At 39.7% G+C, this 24,633-nt stretch overlaps 1 protein-coding gene across 7 annotated transcripts in view; it reads left to right on the top strand.

Annotated features, from left to right (window-relative positions):
• TLK1 (tousled like kinase 1) overlaps positions 1–24,633 on the top strand; it is a 99,022-nt gene that overhangs the window by 36,519 nt on the left and 37,870 nt on the right. For all 7 annotated transcript variants that reach the window (XM_063341166.1, XM_063341162.1, XM_063341163.1 and 4 more), the window contains 2 exons: positions 18,974–19,092; positions 22,957–23,028. In XM_063341166.1, the coding sequence (XP_063197236.1) occupies positions 18,979–19,092; positions 22,957–23,028 (186 nt within the window). In that variant the 5' untranslated portion in view covers positions 18,974–18,978. The remainder of the gene's footprint in view (positions 1–18,973; positions 19,093–22,956; positions 23,029–24,633) is intronic.

Genomic DNA, 24,633 nt, shown 5'->3' with positions numbered 1-24,633 from the left:
CTTTGTTATTGCTCAAGTACATCCAGGAAAGTGTCCTGCTTCCCTTTCCCAGCTCTTTTACCCCCAGTGTGTTCCCTTCACCAGCCAGGTGAGAAGGGTGGTGGTGGGTCCTAGGTGGTGTAATTATCTTCATAAAGTAATTTTTTTGTTTGTTTTAGTTGCGGTACTGATGGTTATGGATTATTAAGAGTAGGTTTATTGGTATTAGTCACTAGGTTTTTTTGGTTGGTTTTTGTTTCTTTTGCAAGTCAGTTATTCCTTGAATTGGCTGTTGTTTGGGAGTGGTTGCTGTGTCTTTGGTACGTGTTTTAGAAACTTTTTTATTATTAGCATTGCATTTTAGTTTCAGTAGTTTTATTCACAGTGCTGAACTATGGTAAAAGGCTATCTTGCAAGTTTTCTACAACGTTTAACTTTGAATGAAGTGGAGTAATTCTTGTTACAGTACCTTTGTATTTCGTATTATGAAGGGCCATTAGAAGGAGTAGGATTTTCATATTTTAAAGTTACTATAGATTAGAAATAGAAGTAATTCCTGAAGATGCAGGTTTAGAATTTTTAAATGAGATAAAAAACGCACTTTTTGCTGTGTGTTATTGCTTCAGTATGTGATTGCTTTTTTTGAAATTCATTGCCTATTTAATTTACCTCTACTTATATAATCAGATTGCATATTACCTCTTTCTAATTAAATTTTATTATTAAATGATTGTGGTACTAATAACGCCTAAGAGGGGTAACACCAGTATTCAAACTATGAAAGGCAAATAGCATGGTCTTTACTTCCTTGTTAGGTGGTAATTTGTATTCTGCATCCATAGATATTTTTTTTTTCCAGTCCCTTGCGTGATACATGTTGTCACGTCAGAAACGTCCAAGTGGTTAGTGTTAAGGAAGAGGCAATTTTATATATCGTGCATGTACACTCTTTTGTATATCCACAAAATGTGTGTGTGAAGTCTTGACGAGCTGTCTCTTTAGTCATTAGGAATACTAATGTTGTTGTTAGGACCCCCCATCCCCCACAGCAGTCTCATAAACAAGCTAAGCTTACACAAAAACTTCAGCTGCTTTTTCGTAAAAATCTTCTAAATTCCTGTTGTCTCTTATTACACACTTCTGAAAAACTTGTTTCATCTCTTGAGATATGTAATTTCATTAAACCTGCTGATGAGTATTGCAGATGATATGAAATCTGGCTTCTTGTTTTGCAGTATCTTGAGTTTGAGTTTTAGCTTTTTATATTCCTGTTTGCTTTTAAACAGAAGAATAGAAACATGTAGCATTCACAAAAAAACCAGTCTGGTTGTGTATTAGATTATACATTGATATTGTATTTCTTGTATTTTTCTTCCTATTTGTTATACTTCCAACATATATCATAATTTGGGAATTATATATTGAAGCTGTGACAACAAAATAATTTCCAGTAAATGACCTTAATAATGATTTTTTTTTATTCCCCCCCTCCCCGTCTTGTGTGATTGAAAGTTGACCTGATTTGTTCTCCTGGCTAAATCGCAGTGTGCTGTTCTCTCCAAGCCTTTCACTTGTTTTTCTCTTCTAGAGAAGTGCAAACAACAGGCACTGGTCTCTGCCAGTGTCTGACACCACCTTCGTGCTGCTTTTCTTAAATCTCTTTTTCTTCAAGTTTGTTCATACAAAAAAAAAAAAATAGAGGGAGATAGAACCTGCTATTTTTACCTTTTTTTTGTTGTTCTCGTGTCTTTGAAATCCCATCTTTCCAAGGGGAACGAGCGATGAGGCAGCAGTACCAGTGGCTGTCAGGAGTTGCAGAATGTGGCTGTGTGTTCCACCATCCCTGTGGCCCTTCAGGTGGGATGTGTGCTCCCTTCTAGACCAGGTCCCTTGATCAGCCACCTCCTACCCCCGGGTTTCCCTTCCTGACCACTGCTGGCCCACAAAGGTTACCTCCAGTCTCCTCCTGCTCCTCTGCTTCCCCTGCACTTCTCTAAACTATCATTTTCTTCCTCAAATTGCTGTCATCCTGCTCAGTTTTCATTTCTGCGTGCTGTAGATTTTGCTGGAGGGAGGGTAAATCTTTGATAAAGGGAGCGGGTCCATGCGGTAGAAGCAGGAGCCTTCGGGAAGGACAACGGAACATGGACTGCCCGTGCTCAGCTGGAGGTGCTCTGGGGGACACGGTTGTGCAGGGACGTAGCTGGGAGTCTCTCCTCTCCTGTCCCACAGCGTGTCACTGGGTGGGAGCTCTCCCACTGTAGAGCCAGCAGTGATGGTGAGTGCTCCCTGCACTTAGGCGTTCACAGCTGTGTCTGGAAAGACTGGAGAGGAACGTCGGTTCAGTTTGGGTGTCAAAATTCTGCTTGACCACCTGTTACCACTTGAAAAAAAGGTGAAATCCAGTTTTAAGATTATTGTGGATAAAGGTATAAATGGGGGATTTGGGGGAAATAACAGATTTTGCTAGTATTTTTTCAGTCTTTAATAATGGAAATTCTTCATGTTTTTTAGGTTTAAGTCAAAAATTATAATTACATTACAATTGCTTTTTGTTACATCTGTTGACTCATTGAATCTGTTGGCTTTGTTATATGAATGATCCAAAGATACTGAGCAGAAGAGTTTATTTCTAGCAAAGTAAGACATTTTTAGCATGAGTTCTCTCATTTGGTAAATAATCATGTTGGCATGTAGTACTTGCAGAACAATATTTTATTATGTGAAAGCAGTAAATGAACTTAGCGAATTAGTGATTCAGGTAACTACCACAATAGTTGTGTGACTAGCTGTTAGGGATGTGAATAGGTTTCATTAGAGCCTAAACTGGTTGGTTTTTAACAGTTAGACCAAAACCTACATGGTGTACTCAGTCATTTGTCTTTTGTGTTTATAAGTTTATCTGTGTGTAGACTTGCCATGGGGCATGTGTATTGACAGTGGCCGTGCGGTAACTGCAGCTGCCACCTCTCTGGGGCACTGGCTGGGCCACGAGGGCGGCCTCCAGCTTGGGAACGGCTGTTGGAGAAACTTTCCCTTTCCCGATGTGTTTTTATTCAGTTGCTTTTACCAGTTCGGATATTTCAGTTGTTTTTTCGTGGCAGAGATAGCCCGCTAAAGCAGCAGGCCTGGGTCCACTGGGGCAGGGAGTGTGGTGTGTACACGTCAGGGTTTTAACCTTGTCTGCCTGTACAGGCGCTGGTCTCATTTGGACCATCTGCTGCCATTTCTAACAGATGGAGGTGAGCCTGGCCCAGTTCTGGATGCTCTAAGTCACCTCTGACACCATTTTGCACAGCATTTTCCTGGAGAAACTGGTTGCTCGTGGCTTGGATGGACGTACGCTCTGCTGGGTAAAAAACTGTCTGGAGGGCCAGGCCCAGAGAGTGGTGGTGAATGGAGTTAAATCCAGTTGGTGGCTGGTCACAAGTGGTGTTCTCCAGGGCTCAGTATTGGGGACAATTCTCTTTAATATCTTTATCAATGATCTGGACGAGGGGATCTAGTGCACCCTCAGTAAGTTCGCAGACAACACCAAGTTGGCAGGAGTACTGATCTGCTTGAGGGCAGGAATGCTCTACAGAGGGATCTGGATGGGCTGGATCGATGGGCCGAGGGCAATGGTATGAGGTTCAACAAGGCCAAGTGCTGGGCCCTTCACTTGGGTCACAACAACCCCGTCCAGCGCTACAGGCCTGGGGCAGAGTGGCTGGAGGGCTGCCTGGTGGAAAAGGGCCTGGGGGTGTTGGTCGACAGCTGGCTGAACGTGAGCCAGCAGTGTGCCCAGGTGGCCAAGAAGGCCAGTAGCATCCTGGCCTGTGCCAGGAACAGTGTAGCCAGCAGGAGGAGGGAAGTGATGGTCCCCCTGTACTGGGCACTGGTGAGGCCCCACCTCGAGTGCTGTGTCCAGTTTTGGGCCCCTCACCACAAGAAAGACATGGAGGTGCTGGAGCGGGTCCGGAGAAGGGCAACGGAGCTGGTGAGGGGTCTGGAGCACAAGTCCTGTGAGGAGCGGCTGAGGGAGCTGGGGGTGTTCAGCCTGGAGAGAAGGAGGCTGAGGGGAGACCTTCTCGCTCTCTACAGCTCCCTGAAAGGAGGGTGTAGGCAGTGGGGGTCAGTTTCTTCTCCCAAGGAACAGGCGACAGGACAAGAGGAAAAGGCCTCAAGTTGTGCCAGGGGAGGTTTAGACTGGATATTAGGAAAAATTTCTTCACTGAAAGGGTTATCAAACATTGGAACAGGCTGCCCAGGGAAGTGGTTGAATCCCCATCCCTGGAGGTATTTAAAAGATGGGTAGACGTGGGACATGGTTTAGAGATGCTTTTGGCAGTGTTAGGTTAATAGTTGGACTCGATTATCTTAAAGGTCCCTTCCAATCTAGACAAGTCTGTGATTCTGTATCCGTTATAGATTTGTTTATATTCATTTTTTTAAAAATCTCCCATGTGGTTAGCTTGGTATTTAGTTACCCCCAAATTCAGGAGTACCGAAACAGTCATGTTAAATGTATCCCAGGTGAAAAGCAACCCACTTGGTAAGGTGTGGTGCTCCCTCCTGGTAGCACTGGCAGTTCTCTCTCTGTCAAGTTGGCTGTAGGAAGTCGGCTCCAGGAAGCCTGCTTTGGCCATCCAAGGGATTTCATGGTCCTCCCCTGCCTCTGGTGTGAGCTGTTTTAAGGAGAAGTCCTGCTTTATCTCCTTTCAGTTGGGAAAGAGAACTTGGATTGCACTTGGTTTTGCTTAAATTATGGCTGCAGTGGTCTGCAGAAGCCAGTGTAGCATCCTTATCCTTTGACTAGGAAGAAATGTGGTTAGTTTTGTAGGACAAGTACTACACAGCCCTTCTGTTTAGGTGCTTCTACGTGGTCAATGATGTTAATTACACATAAGTATTTTTATTGCTGTCTTGAAATACGTTTTGAATATATACCTGAAAATATGTTTGTGTTTTTTTTTTATTTGCAATATCAAAGATTTATAACTCTGCCCTTTCCTAATTTCTCATTGCCCCCCGGGGCTTTAACTGCATTTATGTTACGAAATTTTATTCACGTGATCACAGACTTTGTTCCATGAAGTCTGTTCTTCACTCAGCCTGCAAGATGGGCAGTTCTCAGGAAGGGACTGTGTTGACAGGAATGAGAATCCCTTCTTTCTTTCTTCTAAAACTTGAATGAAAGTGCCATAGTATAGCAGAAAAGAAAGCTGGTTTAAAATTAGGCGATGAGCGCTGGATAGGAGAACCGGCTGTAATGCAGATTTCTTAAATGATAATGCTGAGCAACACTAAAACCAAATTTTTGACAGATGATTACATAGGATGTTTCTTTGTGAACTTGGGAGGGTGCTGAATTTTTAAAAATGTTCAGTACACAAAGTTGCAACTGAATTTAATGTATACTGTTGGTATCAACAGGCTCCATAGCTGTGCTGAAAGAAGGATGAGTACGAAGTTTAAAATATTTTTTCCCCTTAGCCTTAAACTTAATCTTTCACTGATTCATGCGTGGTTTCATACAAGTGTCATTTTTTCCCTATCTGTAGAATGGAGCAATGCTTCAAGGTCCTAAGAAAATGTAGGTGTAGTCATTAACGTGTCAGCTTTGTGTGTGTGTGATTTGTATATTTAGAACTGTATTCAGAGAGGCTTCTCCCTAGATGGACATTGACAAAATTAATTTCTTCCCCTGTTCAGTGGAGCTTGGATTCAGAGGCTGCTGGTCGAGTTGTGTCCTTTAAAAAAAAAAAAGAAAGAAAACCCACAAAAACCTAAGGAACAGTATCTAGTTGGCTGATTCTTTGAGCAACACCTGGCCTCTGGACAGGGTGCCTACAAGAGAAAAATGGTGAGCCATCTCACAGGTTGCCCGTTGGGTGAGCTGCCTGCTGGCGTGGTGGTTTCTCACGAAGCTGCAGTCTGAATCTCTCAATGCAAATTTTATTTTTGTTTCAATTCTTAGTATTTTCTATTCTGTGTGCGCCATGCAAGTATTTTGAAAGGAGGAAACTGACGGTGTTATTAGAGGTTAATACCTTTTTTTCCCCTAAAATGGTGTAGTTCAAAAGCCAGAATAGTTCATGAGTCTTGTGGTTACACTTAGAGGTGAATTTACCATCCCAGTTTAATCTTAAAGGTGTAATAAGCTTTTTTTTTTGCATGTTTGATGTTTAAACTGTGGCCTCTTATGTAAGTATATAGGGGTTGAAGTTCTAGTTGGTCGCAATGTTATGAGTAAAATAGATTAATATATTTGGAAAGACTTAGGTTTTTTGGTTTAATTTCTTATTTGTAGCATGTTCCTTGCCATGTAATGGCAAAACCAATACAGGTTAAGAGTTACGTACTGTGATCAGCAGTTTATGTCCTCCAGGGAGCAGAACACTTGCCTTGAGGGTCAGTGGGCTTTCTGCGCTGGGGGAGTTTCAAAGATCATGAGGGCAGAAATGTCAGTAGGAGCTACAGAGGTAAGGAGATTAGGAAGTTCAGGGAATTAACGACTGAAACACGCTCCTATTGACACAAATACAGCTTTCAAGTACCAAATGACTGGTATTATAACTCAGAAAAATAAGATACACTTATTCTGTGACATTGTTGGGGGGGTGGTGTTGGACTGCATTTCTACCCTATAGGTAACTTTCAGACAAATTTATTTGGGGAAAAGGTGCACAATTTATATTTGTTCCTTCATGGTTTACTTTTTCGGAGGAGTGAGGGTGAGAACCAAAAACCCTGTGGGAAGGGGCTTTGGTCGCGCTCTTCCTGCTCGGTAGGTGACCTCTGCTTTTAACTTCCTTTTCACTCCTTCCTTAGATAGCAGAAACTACTGTTTATTTTTGACATGTGCAAAAGGCCTGTGCCATTTTAAATTCTTGCAGAACAGCCATTTCGTGGACTCGAGCATTTAGAGCTCCTGGTTTGTTTTCCTTATAACTGAATGCAGCAAATGAAATTTACTGTACTTTCTGGTGTTTCTCTAGGTAGATGTTTCTTCTTCGGAACTGCTCCAGGCTTTTAGTGCTTTTCAGCATAGAAGCAGGTAGGGAGATGGAAAGCGGTGAGCTTTTGTTCAGAGTGTGATGCACTTTTTGTGAGTTATCACAAAACCGGGTGTTATCTTGTGACCTGTTAGTCAGCATCGCCAACAAGTGACCCATGAACTTGCAGTGTGCTTCTCCCTGCTCACTGCTGCTTCCCCAAGGGGATAAGGAGCGTGTGGTTTTGCAGCAAACGAAGCTGAAATGGGCAAATTCTGCTTCTCCCTTTCTGTTCGGTTACCTTTTACAGAGCTGTCTGGAAGCAACAGTAATTGCTGCGGATTCCTCTACATGGAGTTGAAAAGGGAGCTGGTAGAGATAGGCAGGCAGCATGTCACCTGCATGTGTGCAGCCCAGGCTGCATTAGTTTTTATCTCTCTTGACATAATGTTGTGTTCAAGGCAGACGTTTACTACGTAGGAAGGCAGTCTTTTAGTGTTCCTGCCACAGATGTCTTGTGTAACTTTGGCCAAGACGTTAGGTGCTATCTGTAAAATATAAATAGGCTTTTTCGTACCTTATAGGGGGATTCTAAGCATAAACTACTTCTCTGTGTATTGTGTATTTATTTGTCGGTCGTAGTAGTAGTGCAGTGCAATACAGCAGCACTGATACTGCCCTATGGGACACTAACAAGGACTTTTTAACTTTTGATTGACTGAGGATTTCCAGTAGACTAAAGCAACCCAAAGGAGTGCCGTCATATTTTCTTATCTTTCTTCTAACTTGGTAGCATATGATCATAAAGCAATGCATTTAGTGTAGTTTTTCCTTAACCAGAACATTGTTTTTAACTCTGAAGAAGGAAAAGTTACTGCTTTTGACCTTACAACTGTGTGTTGAATATTCTCTTTCCAGGAGAAGGCTGCATGGAACCTAGATGTGATTGCTTAAGGCTTTATGGGAGTCTTTTGTATCACGTTTATGCAGGCACAGACTACAGTGGTCAGAGATGACAAGAAACATCAGAAGGATGTATTAGTTGGCTACCCGCTTGCTGCCAAAACTGACAGTTGTCTTGAACAAAACTTTATTAAAAGCACTTTAAATGAGTACTTTGTATCTCGGATTATTCCGTCACTGTAGCAGATGTTCAAATCAGATGCTGTCAGAGTTTTACTGAAGATGCATTTGTTTTTTTCAGTATCTATACATTTGTTCTAAATGGACTAAATGCTTAGAGCAGTACTTCAGACAGTGAGAGTTAACCAGTCGATAAACCTGTTCTCGGGTATCACTGTCTTTAGCTGTGAGGAGTGCAAAATGGTCAGTGAAGACTATGTCAACAAACTTTGTTTCTTTGAAACACTCTGGCTCTGCCAGTTTGCTATTAAATGGTGGAAGTTGGTGGGGTTGAAAAGCCACCAAAGTCCTTCTCTCAAATCAGGACCTGCTCTTTGATTGCTCTTGGCAGTTCAGAATAATCTAGAGAACAACTGCAAGTGAGTAATCCAGGTTTTTTAAGAAAGCAGGAAAATATGATGCTTGGGAGTACAGAGTGACAAGTTTCAAAGGAATGGATATAATTCTCTGTAACAAACATGTTCAGGATATCAGCCATCTAGTTTGTATATGTTCAGAATGTTGACGACTTTGTCAGGCTCATTCTGATTATGGTATTGTAGCCAACAACTCGGGAAATCTATTTTTAGTAAAATTTTTACTGTTTAAGCTCTTAGTTGTATGAGTTCAGAATAAGTCTTTTTAAGTAGGACGTTTCCAGAAGGGATGTTATTCACTGATGCTAGTTTTCTGTGCAGTATTTTTTGTAGTGGCTTTTCTGTTGGATTGATACAGGAGGGGTCTCATCATGGGGAAAGATCTTGCAGTTTGGGATTTCAACGTAGGAAGTACATTCTGATCTTACCTAACTCAACATTGTTTTTAAGAGCCTAGAAGGAGGTTACTGGACATGGAGAAGGATTTTTTGATGTGGGGTATTCTTCTTCCAAGTGGACTGTTCTGCGGTTGGGCACAGCAGAGGTTTCTGTTACTATGCTGTCATGGTTTTGGCCAGATTGGCCAATCAGAATGACAGATGCCCCCCCCCCCTCAGAGGGGAGAGGAAGAGATAAGGAGATTTAAGAGTTTAGAAAAAGAAAGAACTAAACTACTTTAATGAAAATAATAATAAATAAGAAAATAGTAAATAATAATAGAATAATAAAAATTAAAGAAAAAAGTATACAATATATACAAAACCGTATCCAGCTCCCAGGATGACGATCGTGTCACCAGCAGACACAGGGAAAGTCCCAGACTGGAGTCAGCGACCGACAGGAGCTGAATTCCGGAACTAGAGTCAGGAATGCTCGGATCAGGATCAAAGGCAGACAAACAGACAGGGTCCTCCTCAGACATCGGCCATTGAAGAAAGAGCGAGCCAGAGCCGCCTTGCCCCTTTGGTCGCTCAGCTTTGATACTGAGCGTGATGCAGATGGGATGGAATACCCTGTTGGTCGGTTTTGGGTCACCTGTCCCGTCTGCTCCTCCCTGCAGGTGGGACCCCTCTACGCTTCTCTGCTTCTGACCCTCTAACGGGGCAAGCAGCGAAGTTAGCTGACCTTGGTTGTTATAACAATAAGTATAAGCAAGAGCCTCTGTGCATACCGTTCCTTGGTATAATCAGGTCTTATCACTCTGAGAGCGAACAGTTTCTGAACAATATGCTGTTAATTTCAGACTTCAGTCAGTTAGAAGAGGCCCAGCTAAAAAGTAAAATTACAAAGCAGAAAATTGGTTGTTTTACCTCAAACCAGGATATCTGCCCATGAACTGATCTGTTGAATTCAGTTTTTGTCTAAGGTGTGTGGCAGAGAGGAGGAAATACAGTGACACCAATCTTCAAAATGTAGCCTCCTTCCTGCTTTTGAGGGGTGGCAATTCCAAGATAAATAGCTTTTGAGATACTAGGAATATACTGCATGTTCTTTCAGTTTTTCTTTTTCCCTTCGTTCATCACGCTAAACATTATTCAACAGACTCAGGAAGGACCTTGTCATGGTTCTGTTGCTCATAGTCGTATTTGCTATGCTAACTCTTCCTGTACATGGTGCATGTGGAGTTACATTAGAAGTTTGGGAAATGGATAGGTAGATGCCATGTTGAATGTTCTGTGCTACATATTATCTTCTCTTTATTAATTATTCTATACTTGACAATTCCCGTCACTAATATGGAGAAAACCACTGCAAAAATAATGCCATAATAATTTCTGGGGCAAGATAGGAAAATTGTGAAGAATTCCTTCAGGAAGAGCTAACATAAAGAAAAGTCTGGCAAAACCCCAACCTGTTATAAGGATTCACATGCCAAATAAAACTAAATGTTGACTTGTTTTCTGAATAACAAACAGGATTGGAATTAGACACAGCATGATGTTGTTTCAGTGAATATTGCAAAAAAGCTTCAGTAGCTTTCAGACCCACCAGCGCCATTAATTGTTAGACAGACTTCAGTCTTGAAAGCTGTAGTAGACATGCATATTATTGTTTTCAGGTTTGGGATGTAATTTTTAAAGGTACTCAGTTGTCTTTTTTCTTTCAAGTCTTTCTGTTGCCTATGTTAGTGCTTATCTTTCTGAGGTGCTGTGCTGCACCTCAAGCAGGTTGTGCTTACAGCTGTGCAATAGGTCTGTCGCCTGTGGTGTTGAAGGAAAGTGGTGTTACTTATATGCAGTATGTAGGGAAAACGCTCTCACTCAGAGATGAGAGCTCTCTCTTGCTTGAGGAGGCCCCTGCGTTGCTCTTGAGCCGCGTATGGCTTTCAAGCAATTCAGTTGTACTTCCAAGGGGTAAGATTGGTAGAGGGACTCGTCAGAAATGAGGCGTTACCGGCTTGTCTTGGACATAGTTGCACGCCTGGTTCAGCCCCAGTTACAATAGAACAGACCCTTGGGGAGCTATTGTCCTCTCTGTTGTATGAATCACTCCCTGAGCTCTCAGTGAACCATTCTGAGTTGCCATCCTTGTGGCATATACCCACATGCATGAGTATATGTTGTTGGTTTGTGGCCAAATAAAGGCATTGGTAGGCAACTTGTGAATTATCTCCGCCTCTGCGGCCTGCAGCAGCCATCTGAGACACATAGTGGCCAAGGGATCCTTAGAACAGGGCGCCCAGCTGAAAGGCGAGGAGAATTAAACACTCTTAGAGTTGTTACCCACAAATGTCTTCTAGCAGGTCTGGAGTTGGCCCAAGTCATTTATTCATAAGTCTTTCTTCAAGGCGTTAGCAGAGGTTCCCTCAGGAACACATTTCTCTGTAATTCACTTTTCTTTCCCAGGTTGTTGGCCAGACAATTGAAATCCAAAAACTGGCAACAAAGAGAGAGGTGAAGTCTAAAGATCATTACAGGTTTTTTTAGTGTTAAAGAATTGATTTCTGTTGCAGAATGATTTGCAGAAAATTACTTATCTATCCAGCAACCAACGTTTCCTTTTGTTTTAGATGAAATTTCTGGACTGTTGAGCTGTTGGGAAAAGTGAAATAAACAACCTTCAAACAGCATTTTAAAAAAGTGAGCTATGGTCATTTGAAAAAAACCTTTGAAAAAGACTTCCAAAAAGAAATAGGCTGCGTCTCGGGGAGAGGGGGGACACAGGGAATGCTGTTTTTTCAGCAGCGGGAGAGTTAATGTTGAATGGTAGAGTCCAGGTAACCCAACAACCTGACCAGCATGCTCTTCCTCGTCAGCTCTTCAGTTCATGGGAAATTGGCCAGAAGTTGTTGTGTTTGGGATTTTTTTTCCTCCCCATCAGAAAAACCTTTTTTTCTCTACTTTTGTATTTTAACAAGCTTGCATCTCATGATCGTACAGCTGTAATCAGTGGACACAAATTTTATAAAAGCACTTTGGAAGTGTATTTTCAAATTATATTTGTCAAAACCTGCTGTCCTCTGATGTTTATAGGGAAGATTTTTTTTTCTTATGATTTGTTAAATTTACCATAGTTGTGCTTTTTTAGGCCAAAATTTGCCAGTTATATTGTTTCCCTCCCACAGCTTTTATGTAAAGCCTGACTGGTCTTCCTGCTAATTACACAGCTTTTTCCCTTCCTTCTTTCACCCCCAGTCTCCCATAAGCAGTGGTCACCTTTCACTTGCCCGCGTCCCTTTGCCCATTCTTTTGGACACAGTCTTCTCGTTTTAAAAGGATCAGGTAATTGAAGAAAAGTTCTCTTCAGATTATTAAGAGAAGCATTTTAAGTTCACCTAGGCACCTTAGCAGTGATAGGGTGTGTGTTTGTTAGGAGACTGAAGTGCCTAAATAGAGAGGACAACTTCAGTGAGAAATATTACTTTTATACTTCTTTTTCTGTGTTGTGTGCCTCAGTGTTACTGGCTCCAGGATTGAGAAATGTTGCATTTTTCACTGTGTGTTTGAAAATACTCTTGATGAATTAAATGGATTCTGTGCTTTACTCACCCTGGGCTTAGATAAGTGTGTGTCTCATTAGGAATTTCTTATCATTTAAGATCTTTTTGGACAGCTGCTTTCACTTGAACACCAGGATGTATTTTCCCCCTTTTCTATTGCATGTGCTTCTGCTGTTTGGCTTAAGCTACAGTGAAGGTTTTAAACTCTAATGTAGTACCCTGTACTCTTTCATGTCATCTATTGTTTGGAGGTTATAGTAGCTGTAACTTCCCTGTAAAAGAAGTTAGTCCTCTTGACTGAAAACCCAGTTGTTATAACCATTTCTAAATTTCCAGGTTAAACTTTGTCATGCATAATCTGTAGCTGTTTGTTGTTACTCTGTTAAATATTTTGGAAGAGCTGGAACCCTGGGGTCTTGGTAAACTGTGTCCTCCAGGCTTTGGTTATGTAGCTATTGTTAGGAGGTAAATATAGCTCTGGGATTTTATTTGTTTGTTTCATTTTAAGTCTCAGAGAGTGCATCTTGCTGTCCACCCTACTGACTGCTGATTTAGGTTGAGTGGAACCTTCTTGACCGGTGAGGCTGCAGTGCTGGATGACTGTGGCCTCGGGACTGTGATTCATGTGGGATCGTGATGCGCTTCAAAGCCTTCTGCTGAGGGCGGGCTGTGTTTTTGTTGTTATCTTGGAATTGAACTCCTCGAATTACTGCTGCTTGGCTTTATGCTATCGTACTAGCATCTCAACTTGTTTTCTTAGCACATCAGTAGTTTACGAGGCTATTTCCAGTTCTGTTTTCTGTTATTCCCCAAAACATGCTGTGAAAGAAAGACTGTTCAACACATGGTTTAGCAATACAGGTCAACTTTGTGGGTATTTTTGGATTTATTTCTCAATCATACAGCCCAATGTTCTATTTTAAATGGAACAGGTGTCATTGTTTCCAATTTAAAAATCAAGAAATTTACATTAACTCCGTACATTTTTATGTCTTACTGTATTTTGGTTTGCCAAGCTTTTTTACTTGATTAGACTTGTATTTTAGAGCTCTGTATGTTCCCTTCACTGACAACTTGTTCTGGGTTGCTTTATTCCCCATTGACTTTATAAGGTGCTGAAGCATATATAAAGCATAAACTGCAATAAAGTTTTACTATTAATAGGAAGGGACCTTGATCAGCATGATGATGACTTGCCAGCATTTACCTAACTACAAAATAGTTTGTTACCAAATAGTTTGTTTTCTTGAAGGCAGAATTGTTAGCTTCAATACCTTATTTTTGTGGAGAATGAAAAAGTCTTTGGTTGGTTCTGCAATAAGGAAAGTCCAGAGTTTCAGAAAGATAAGAGAGAAGAATAAAGTTGAGTGCATGGTTTGATTTTTGGTTTGTTGTTTTTTTTGGTTTTTTTTTTTCCAAATGAGAGAAGAGAGTAGCTCATTTAAAAGAAAGTCCATGGTACACGTGGATGCAGAGACAAGATGCATCTTCATGTTGGTGAAAGAAGAAAAGTAGTTTTGTGAGTGTGGTGGGTTTTTGGGGTTTGTTTTTTTTTTGGTTTTTTTTTTTGAGACTGCTCAAGGATTTTAAAATCTGGATTTTTAGTAATTTTCTGTAGTCTGTTTTGCATTTGATATTTTAAAGCTTTCTTTTTATCCGCTGGTACACATGTATTCTAGAATGACAAGAGCTGTCATACTCAATTGTTATGAAGTTAAATTATTAGAGTGTCAACATAATGGGATAAATGCATATTTAGGATATTTCAGATTGAAATAAACAGTTACTTAAGGGCTTTAGGGATTGGATTGTAATGCTGTTGCACAGTGGTTTCTATACTTGGAATGGTTACCATGCTTAAAGTCTGGTGTTTGTAACTTCAAAGATTGTTTGATACCTTTAAAGGAATTTTTATTTATTTGGGGGGGGGGGGGTGGGGGGAAGCTGCTTTCCAGGCTGCTTTTCTTGCCATTTGATATGTATACACCTTCCCCTCCCCCCGCCCCTTTCTTTTCCCCCTCCTGGCACCCTTTTAGGTGGATATTAGTTAGATTTACTATCTGAAGGATGCTACTGTCAATGAAGAGACTACGTGATGGTAATATTATCAATGTTACTGTGAAGTGTTCCTAAAAATGTGTTGGACATAATTCTCATACCATGTGTGTTACCATAAAATCTGAGTGCCTACTAGGAGCACATCAGGAAATTTGATTTACATTTGGGCTATTGTTGAACTGTCGTCTTCCCTTCAATAGATAGGTCTCCGTGTTGAAGTATTTTGCTGTGGCATTAAAAGCTATATGCATATAAGTCTGTTAAAGAAACCAGACCCAACCATTATGCCTTTCACTTAAGTGAAGGGTGGTTTGTGCTGGCCTTGAATTCAGGAGAAGGGGGCCTCAGTCTAATCTGGAGGGTTGTTTTAAGAAGAATCTGGCTTCTGCATAATGAACTTTATCTTCATTGTAGAAAGCTGACAATGTGTGAAGCTGTTGATCTTTCTTCGTCTTGAAGCTGTAATTGACTGCCGGATAACAAGAGTCCATTCAGGGTAATAAGAGAGTTGAAGATAAAGATGGAGTCTTGGAGCTTGATTCCATATTTAGTGGAAAAGAAAAACATGTCTGATCTGTCAAGCCTTTGTGTTTGAGTCTGCGACGCTGCTCTGTAGTCTAGCAGTGTTTGAGATAGAGATCGCGGTGCGTGTGTATCCCAAAAGATCCAGTTTTAGGAGGTGAAGACTTGCAGTTACAACTCTCTGCTGAACTTTTGTTCCTAAAATGTGAATTTTACTGAGGTATGAGCAAGCATTTGGTGAAATAACTGGATCTTTTGCCAATATTTGCTGTTTGGAGGTGTGGGTCCTTGGGGTACAAGTGTAGTTGCACTTTATTATTTTCTGGTCACCAGTTCTGAAAAATTCAAACTGCGATGGAAAATCCTCTGATTCCTTACATCTTTGTCTTGCTAAGGTAGAATATGCTATAATTTATTGTACCGAATGCCATGAAAAAACTTCTGAAATGCTTCTCTGAATTTATAACTTTGACTTTTGACATAACCCATTGCTTAGCAAATTCTCAGAGAAGTTTGGAGTTCTTTTCAAAAGAGTTCTGACAAAAAGTGTCCTTTTCAGGATAAGAAATCTGTATATTTTATATTAGTTTTTAGAGGAGAGGCTATATATGGTTCTGAAAGGTGAATTAATATGGAAGATACTGCCACTCCCAAAAAATACAACAGCTAGGTAGTGTTGGTAACTTTTTAAAAAAAATACTAGAAGAAGCATTCCAAAATCTATAGTGGTTACAAGAAATCAAGAAAAGTAGTTTTTTAGGGCTCTTCTGTAAGTTTTGGGTAATCTTCCAGTTGTTCTCTTCATAAGATAGTAGAAGTTTGAACGGCAGTGGGTGGTAGCAATGCCAGTCTTTCATTTAGCGTCACTGTAAATGTGTTTTTAAGTACTTGTGTAACGTGATTGCATGTCCTTTGAGTTAGTGAGATGGCTTTCAGGGGTAGGAATGAAGTTAGTTCAAGCAAGAAGTCTGAGTATATTTTCAAAACTGTAAGTTAGGTCAATCTGGTGGGCAGGTGTTCTGTGACCAGGAGAATTTATAAAGTCTGGTGTTTAAAAAAAATTACATTTTTTTGTCCCTTACATGAAGTACCTTTAAAAGTAGGTAACTTATGCTGAGAACGGAAGGATTGTACAGAACTGCATGTTCTTGGAAAAACAGCTGTGTGTCTGGGAGTTGAATGGTGTATTTTAAATTACAGCATGAATGAGGAAGGCAGTTTAATAGCTCTTCCTAGGATTTGCTCTGTGTTGAAAGAAGATTTGCATCCACCTTTTCTGTCTTGTCCTTCAGATCTCAAGGATGGTAGAGTGTCTGTTGCTTCTTGGTTCTGGGTATTTAACAACAATAACAAAAAACCAAAACAAAACTCCCAAACATTATGACAGAAAAACCACTCCATCAGAAATAATGAAGAGAATAGAGGGCATTCATTAGTGTGTGTAGGCTCTAAAATCTGAGCAGAAAAAAACCCCAAGGATTGTATTTCATCTGTGCTGTGGACTACCCCTCTACCTGCTAAATTTGGCCTGGTAAGGTAAGCCGGGGCACTGATCTGTTCAGTTCATTGCTATCCGCATACAGTACCTGAGACCTGCAGTAGCAATTTCACCCTGCAGCACTTTGAATGAGCCTCAGCTATCCACAGTGATTATTGCTTTCCCATATTTCATAAAATAAACAATATAGGGTACGGTAGTATCTATTTCTGTAATATACGCATGGTTTGTAATTGCTAGAATTATGTCAGTAATTTTAAGTAAGCTCTGAACATTTGTGGGCAGTGACTATCAAGTAGGCTAGTGAAACAAAATATTGCTAGTCCTGCTTCATTAAATGGGTCACTTTGGCAAATTAAAATTGGCTATTTCAGTGACATACACTTAAACACTTTTACTGTTATGAAGCAAAAGAATAATCATTTAAACTTGCCTGACAAATCCGATGTTATTAGTTTCTTACGCTTTTCCAGAGCAATACTTTCCATTAAGGTATAGATTACATGTATACCAGGAAAGGTATACTGTACACATCTGCGTTTTTTTTTTTTTTAAAAGCCTTATTGCACAATGTGTAAATGTCAGAAATATTTTTTGTGTGTATGAGAAGCATACAGTTTGGTTTTGAAACTCTCGGAAGCATACCCAAACACATTTTAGGAAGCAAGAGTTTAAAGAGGATTCCTGATTGTTCCACACTGTGCATACATGTAGTAAAACAGTCTTTACCCCAGAGAGCTTACAGCCTAAAATATGTAGGATTTGGAGGAATTTTCACTAGGCAAGTTTAGGAGCGGCATTACAACGGCTGATAATAAGCCAGCTGCAGTTTCAAACTGGGTAATTCCTCTGCATTGCTGGAAGAGAGACCTCCAGCTCCGTACGTGGCTGTGTTTGGGTAAACTCCCCCACCTCCAGAAACAAAATGCGGTAATGCTCAACCTGCTGCTTGCCGTTTGATTTTTCAAAAGAAGGCTCTGCCAACAATACGTCTCCTGCTCGGACGTTTTTCTCTTGGTATGTTTTTTTTCCATCGGAGGAAGTCTGGGAACCGGGCTCTGCAGTAAAGGAGCACTGACACCACACTCGCTGTCACCTGCCTTCCTGCGGGAACAAGGGCAACTTGAATTAGCAGGGCCATTTGGCTCTTTCCCTACCTGGAAGGTTAGCTGCGTGACCAGGAGTGGCCAAAATGTGTGGTACAGAAAGGTCTGTCTAGTTCTGGAATGTTAAAGATCTGTGAGATACCCGAGCGCCACATAAGAAAGTGTCTTGTGTCTTTCTAACGGTGAGGAAAGCTATGCTGGTGCCTTAGTTGTCAGGATGCTTAGCTGATGGGTAGAAGTTCATAAGAGCACTTAAACTTTGCAAACTGTAGTTTTCATGAAAAAGGAATTCTGAAAGCTTTTGCTCATAGCACCATTTGAATATACATAGTTATTGCATGCAGACCTTTCTGAACTGCTGTGTTGTCCTGCGGGACTGAAAAGCAAAAATTTTTTAAGTTGTGTCTTAGCTGAAAAAAATGAGGCTGTATCACTTTATATGGTACTTGAGGAATATGCTATTAAAGTAGTTTATGAAGACTTTGGCATTAAATATCTTGTTTAAAATAAAGCAACTTAAATGCTTCCAATTGAAGATAAACTGAATGTTCAAGTAGTTGAAAAGATAAAAACAAAGAATGCAGTTTGTGTAAATACGGAAGACTGTTTGTCTAGATCATCTTTCAGACTCATTAAACAGCCGTGAGTGATTTAAATACAAATTAGAAAGCTGCACATCATGTTGCAGCCTACTCGTGTAGGCTGAGCTCATCAGAAACTCCTTTTGTTCCTCCATTTCCTTCCACCTTACTTTCCCTGCCGACGCCAGCGGCGCCGCTTTACCCCGTTGAGCAGGGCTCTGTTGGAGGCACCATCTGTGCACGGATCACTCCTACTCTTGGTTCGTTCGGTGTTGCTGATCCCACTCCTCCCTTCTCTGCCCTTCCAACCTCCCTATAACCCTGCCTTCCCTTGCGCGTGTTGGGGACTGCGGTCTACCTTCTCATTTTCCTTTTTTTCCTATGATTCTTACTTAGTGGTCTTGGAGATTGGTACGTCGATAGCCGAAATTATTTAAATAATATGGAAAACAAGGAGATAGCAGAATTGGGAGGTTTTATGCTGGAAAGTGTTTTGCTTCTGTCAGCTAGTTTTTAATCTATAAATAATTGCCTGGTTGGCATATCGCACGCTGCAGACTCTGTGTCTCTTACACGCCTCTAACAGGTTCTGGCTTTCACCAAAATTGACAAGGCTGTTCTGATACATAGAACTTTCCCCAAAATTTCTGGAATTCGTTGAGTGCATTCATTATTAAATAACAGATGGTGAATTATTGTCAAGTGGAGGGTATAAATCCTTTCTTTGCATAGGCCAGTGGTATGTTTGGCTTGTCTTTAAAATATTCCACTGCAAATATTAGGGAATATAATGAATTTATTTATGTTTTTTAGGAGCAATGGATGAGCTTCATAGCCTGGACCCAAGAAGACAAGAATTGTTAGAGGCAAGATTTACAGGAGTAGTAAGTGGCAGCACTGGGAGTACTGGAAGTTGCAGTGTTGGAGCTAAAGTAAGTTCTAAGAGCAGTCATCCAGATCTGCCATCATTGAAACACTAATTTATCTCACGCTGTCTCCCTTCTATATTGCCCATGTGATTTAATTGCAAAAGTACTGGGTTGGAAGAGGCTCAGGAAAATCCTTGTTAGTCTGTTGTTTTGATTTGAGATAGAATTGTTTATCCTGAACCTATGACATGGACATTGAATTGTTCTTAGTAACACCAAAGAATGGGCTTATAGAGGCTCTTTTGTGGTTCTGCTCTAGTGCACATATGACCAGGGATGGAAGGTTTTCCCAGTATTTAAGTGGAGTTGTCCGTTCTGCTGATGGCCAGGTACCTACAGCTTGGCTTGAAATAGACACAGGGAGTCCGGTGCAGCCTCTGTTTTTTAAGATTAAACTTGTTTAAAGACTAATATATGTAGATTAACAAAGCCAAATTCCTTCAACTTTCCAAGACCTATCAATTTTACCTACTTCTGTTTTAGACTTTCTGCAGTCTGCCCAGTAGTATACAAACCAGGATGCAAGACTTGAGGAAAAACCTGATGAACTTTGAGTAGTGAGGCTTAATTACCTTCCATACATCATATATTACCCTTCAGTTGATACATCTGCAAAATAAATTTTCCGTTATTACTAATTCTGTTCAAGTTACTAGCTTCAACTTCCAAGACTGGTTTCTGCAATGCTATTGCCTAGCCTAGGTACTCCGTTTTGTACTCCAATAGCTATTGCTATTGCCTAGGTACTCCATTTTGTATTTGTGCACCTTGAATGTTCTTCACCAAGTGTACTACTTAATAAACTGATGTTAAAAAGATATAATACTAATTCTTCGGGCAGATTTCCCCCATGACCAAAGTACTTTTGAATTCTGTTTCCAAAGTGTTTGCAGTGTCCTCATATTTTAAGCATTCTACACAAACTTGGTTAGTATTTTTGACTTCCTGTTCCACATTTTAATTACCAGTCTAGATTACAGAACAAAATACTATCTGATAGCAGACACTGATGAAATTTCTGGAGATATGTGACGTAGTGATGACTATCAAGAAACTATAAAGAATTGAAATCAGTGCATAGTGATCTTGCATCATATAATCTTAATTTATTTTTGAGAGTGACGTGAAGGTAACTATCACAAAGCTGTAAAACAGGTGACATATCACTTTTGTTACTACCATCTTAACCAAGAAGTGAGTTAAATGGTCAGGGGAAGGAATCAGGTTGGGTTGACACAGTGTGGTTGATGCACTCTTGTTTTCTCTTTTTATTTAATTGTCTTCTAATTATGACTGCAAAAACGTATACTTACCGTGTCTTATGATTAAAGTTAGGTAGAGACAAGCCTGGTCATTCTGGCCCACCTTTGTTTCTTTCTTCCTTGGGTTCTCTAGTAGTACTTAATCCCCTAATTTATTAGCTCATTATAATTGCTCAGGTAATTGCTCATAATTCAAATGACTGTTTGTCCTTTTTCATTACTAGACTTCTAGCTTCATTTAACTTTTAGTGTATTTGTAAACCCTTCTGTTAGTTTTTGATACAGCTGTGTTGGTCCCTTGCCTTATTGTCATTCTTTCTTTCTCAGAATCTGTCTACTGCTATGTGTGTAATATATGTTCTTTAAAAGTAATTATCGGGTTTCTTGGGGTTCTTTTTCTTTAAACTTTGGTCCCTTGTGAGTCACTGCTTACCATTTCCATAAATCTGTTCAAGTCTTTTTTTGTTGTCTGTTGTTCAGCTGATTTTGCTTTTAGCCAAATTACATTCTACTTGCAGGTTCTCAGTTTGTTCATCCAAATTAGCCAGAAAAAAAAGAGATTTAAAAGACCTAATTTTCTTTTTCACTCTACCATGTAAAACATAAATTTCTTGTCCCTGCCACATTCCAAGATCTGTTTAAACAGAAAATTGTATCTCATCCAGTTTGTTTCCAAATGGATAGCTGGATAAAGTGTTTTGTTTTGGTTTGGTTTTTAATACTACTAAATGCTTTGGTAATTGTTTGCAGAAGTACTACTGCCACTGTCTTCTGTTTGATGCAGATCCTCACCTACGACACTGTTGTTCTTACCTTTGACCAGAAATATTCCACAACTGATCTCCAGTATACAGTGCAATTTCTCTTCTTTTCCAGCTTACTTTTTATTTGGATTAGGGAGGTAGAGGGGAATACCAATATCTAGTCCTGTGATTTATCCCATGGTCAGTAAAGTGGCAATTATATCAGTTTTGTTTATATTTCTTTTATTTTTGACCATTCAGTGTACCCAGGCAGATAACATGAAGGGTAGTAACTCATCTGGGCTGTGTTCGGAATATGTTGGTTTTGTTTTGTTTTTAATAGAGCCTTTAGTCTTGGTGGGGCATGTTGAGAGAGGCTTATCTGATTTTTATTAAAAAACCTGATAAAACCTTTTTGATCTGATGTGCAGAGGTAACTGGGAAAATATGATGTATAAATATGATCTTCATTGATCTGCTTTCACTTTGAAGGCAAACATGAAAAAACTTCCTCTCTGTCTACATACCCAAGTCCACACATACCAAATTCTCCTTTTCCTAACCGAGCAAGACAATACAGAGGTTGCAGCTGCACTTGCTGGTTATTTTTGGAAGCATTCTAGGTCATTATTCTTCTAGTAATTAAATTGAGATGGACGCTTATTTATTGAGACTACTGTTTTGAAAGCCTACCCTTATCTACTGTTTTGATGAAGAGTTTTGGGAATTGTTGAGGAAAAAAAAGCACATCATTTTCAAGCATTTTCAGTAAGCAAGGGTGGAAATAGGAATATAGGTTATGGAGGTTATTGTCTTGGCTGATTCCGATGTGCAGATACTGAGACGTCGCAAGGAAGAACTACATATAGTCATTTCTATACTAAAGACTGCCGGGGGGGGGGGAACACATGGAAATTTTGTGGGTTTAGTTAACATTTCTCCAGAAATTTTAATTCAGAGATGATCTGGTTATTCAGAAGATGTCACAGATCAGTATTGTCCTGCAAACGGATGTAGGGCTGGAATTTAACTCTTTGAAGCAAACTGAGTGTTTGCCTTGAAATGAGTTGTTGTTTCACTTCAAAGTATTTGTTCTGCCTTCCTATATGGAAAAGAATAAACCAGCGGTATAAGATTTTGTTTTTTTCTTTTAATAAAAAGAAGCTCAGCTGATGTTGGCATTTTTTGTTCAGTGAACGTGGAACAGACTCTTTCAATAAAATGTCCATGTTGCCATTCTGTGTTCAAAAGATCTCTGAATAAATCAGCCTTAGAAAATTTCTAAATAAATATTGTAACTTGACAGTATTTCAGTTTTTCTCTCCCCCCCACCCCCACTGGTCTGAACTTGTTACTTTGGGGAAAATGGTTTGTTTTAAGAATGTAGAATAATATGTCAATAGGTTGTAATCTTCTGTTGTTGAATGTATTTTAAAAAAAATAATCTCTGCAATAGCCTAGTATCCGTCTTGGGGAAAACTAAACCTTCTTTTTCTTGGAAAATGAACATTTTTAGTAGTCTCCACCACTTCCAGCAATATCATCTTTTTAAGCCCATTCTGTAGAATCGATTGGTAGGGTTTTTCATTGGATGCTTTGCTATTCCCAAATAAGACTGAAACATTTTTGAATGTTCTAGGGTTTTACTTGGCTTAAAAGCAATCGAAATACAGAATTTACTGTGCCCTGTCAAAACATCATCCACCTGTCATAAGTGGTCACAAGTGCTCTATAGTTAATCAATTTTTCCTTTCAAGCATGAAATTTTATTACTGTTGCTTGTTACAACTGTGAGTGATAATAGCGGATTAGCTGTCTTCTAAATCTGTATATAATATTTAGTATTTTATTTGTCTTGGTAGGCCTCAACAAATAACGAAAGTTCAAATCACAGTTTCGGAAGCTTGGGATCTTTAAGTGATAAAGAATCAGAGGTAAGTATACGGGGCAGATTCATTATTACCGCAAAATTTTGATGCTAACAAGTCATAATTTTATATTCCATTTTGATGCCTTATTTTTTGTAGAAGCTTTTGAATTAAAATGCAAAATACACAGCTGGATAGGAAAAAGCATACATTACTAAAAGATACTGTCTCTTGGAGGAGGAGACATGACTTCATAAAAGTTTCTTTGAATTTTTGGTCATGAAACTTCTGCTACAGCTTTTGGAGCTGCAGTTTTTTGTTTAATAAATAAAAAGATTTTCGTCAGCACAGATAAACTTTGACTAGTCATTGGCTGCATCCTTGAAAATACTCTAGAAACTAGTTTGCTGTATTTTCTGTAAAAATACGGATTTACTCCAAGGTCAGGCAGTAGTATCTGCATTTGTAAAAGCTGCAGTTGTCACTGTGTGTTTTCTTACCTACTAGCACTTCATAACCCAAAAAAGGATTTGTATTACTAGGTTTTAGTGTAAGAGTGCAGACTTCCCTTGGAGTAGATGATTTTCCTCTTAGTGACCAGTACTGATATAGTTGCACTAATGCAACTCTTACAATTTACGTGTTTTGGGGTCGCTGAGGCCCTCTCACAGTTTTGCCTGTGTACGTCACTGATTGCATCGATAAGATTATACCCGTTGTAAGCAAGAGTGTGTTTCTAGCCCAGGCTGGACCCCTGTTTGAGTATGTGTCATGCCGGAGGGAGAGTTGTTTGGAATGTGCTTTCAATGTTATTTTCACATGTTAAATCTTTATTTGGGGCCCAATTGTTCGTTCAATCAGTCACTGAGACACTGATGTTTGCTTTTATACTGGGCAGACCAGCAAGTGAATTTAGTTGGTTCCCAAGACTGATACCTTATAAATAAAAGTTCTCTGTGTGTGATTTCATGTTTTCCTATTTGAAAAAGGCTCTGCTCTGTTGGGTTTTTTTTCCCACTTGCCTTTCCCATCTGAATTTTCCTTTCAGTTGTATATGGATTGTTTTCTTTACCAGAGGAATCTGTCTGCCTGTTCTTTTCTTCTTGTTTTCTTTTCCTAGAAATACTTTGAGCAGCATTGCAGTGATGCAGTTCTCATGTAGGTTAGGAATGGAAATGTGCTGCAGTACCCTGAAGGTTATGATGCATTATTGCAATTCCTTGTCTGTGAATAGTCGAGTGATCTCAGAACATTGACTATACATGTCATGACTTTTTGGTATAGAAAAATGTTATTTTACAGTGGTATACATGAAATACAGAGGCAAGGTTTTCCCGAGGCATGTACATTTGAAAGTTCAGCCCATATCTTCAGTCTCTGCAGAGTGTTTTAACCTCAAGCCATGCTTCTGGGTAGGGATAATTTATTATTTTTTTTTAAAAGTATTCTAAAACTTGGATTCTGAAATAGAAATAGTTTGTTGGTTTTTTTTTTTTTTGTTAAAAGTCCCTGCACAGATCTCCAGTGCACAGTCCTCCAGGTTTCTTCTGTGTTTTCTGAAAGATGAGTCGTAATGACGTTGAATAATGAAATACGATTTCTTGACCCATTTTCAGAAGTTGTCAGTTGTATTCACTTAAATTAAATTATAATTGTCATACCAAATATGTT

The sequence above is a fragment of the Chroicocephalus ridibundus genome, chromosome 7 (genome assembly GCF_963924245.1).
Source record: "Chroicocephalus ridibundus chromosome 7, bChrRid1.1, whole genome shotgun sequence".
In the NCBI taxonomy this organism is placed as follows: Eukaryota; Metazoa; Chordata; class Aves; order Charadriiformes; family Laridae; genus Chroicocephalus; species Chroicocephalus ridibundus.
The sequence above is the reverse complement of the archived record's forward strand: the minus strand, read 5'-3'. Positions and strand labels throughout refer to the sequence as shown.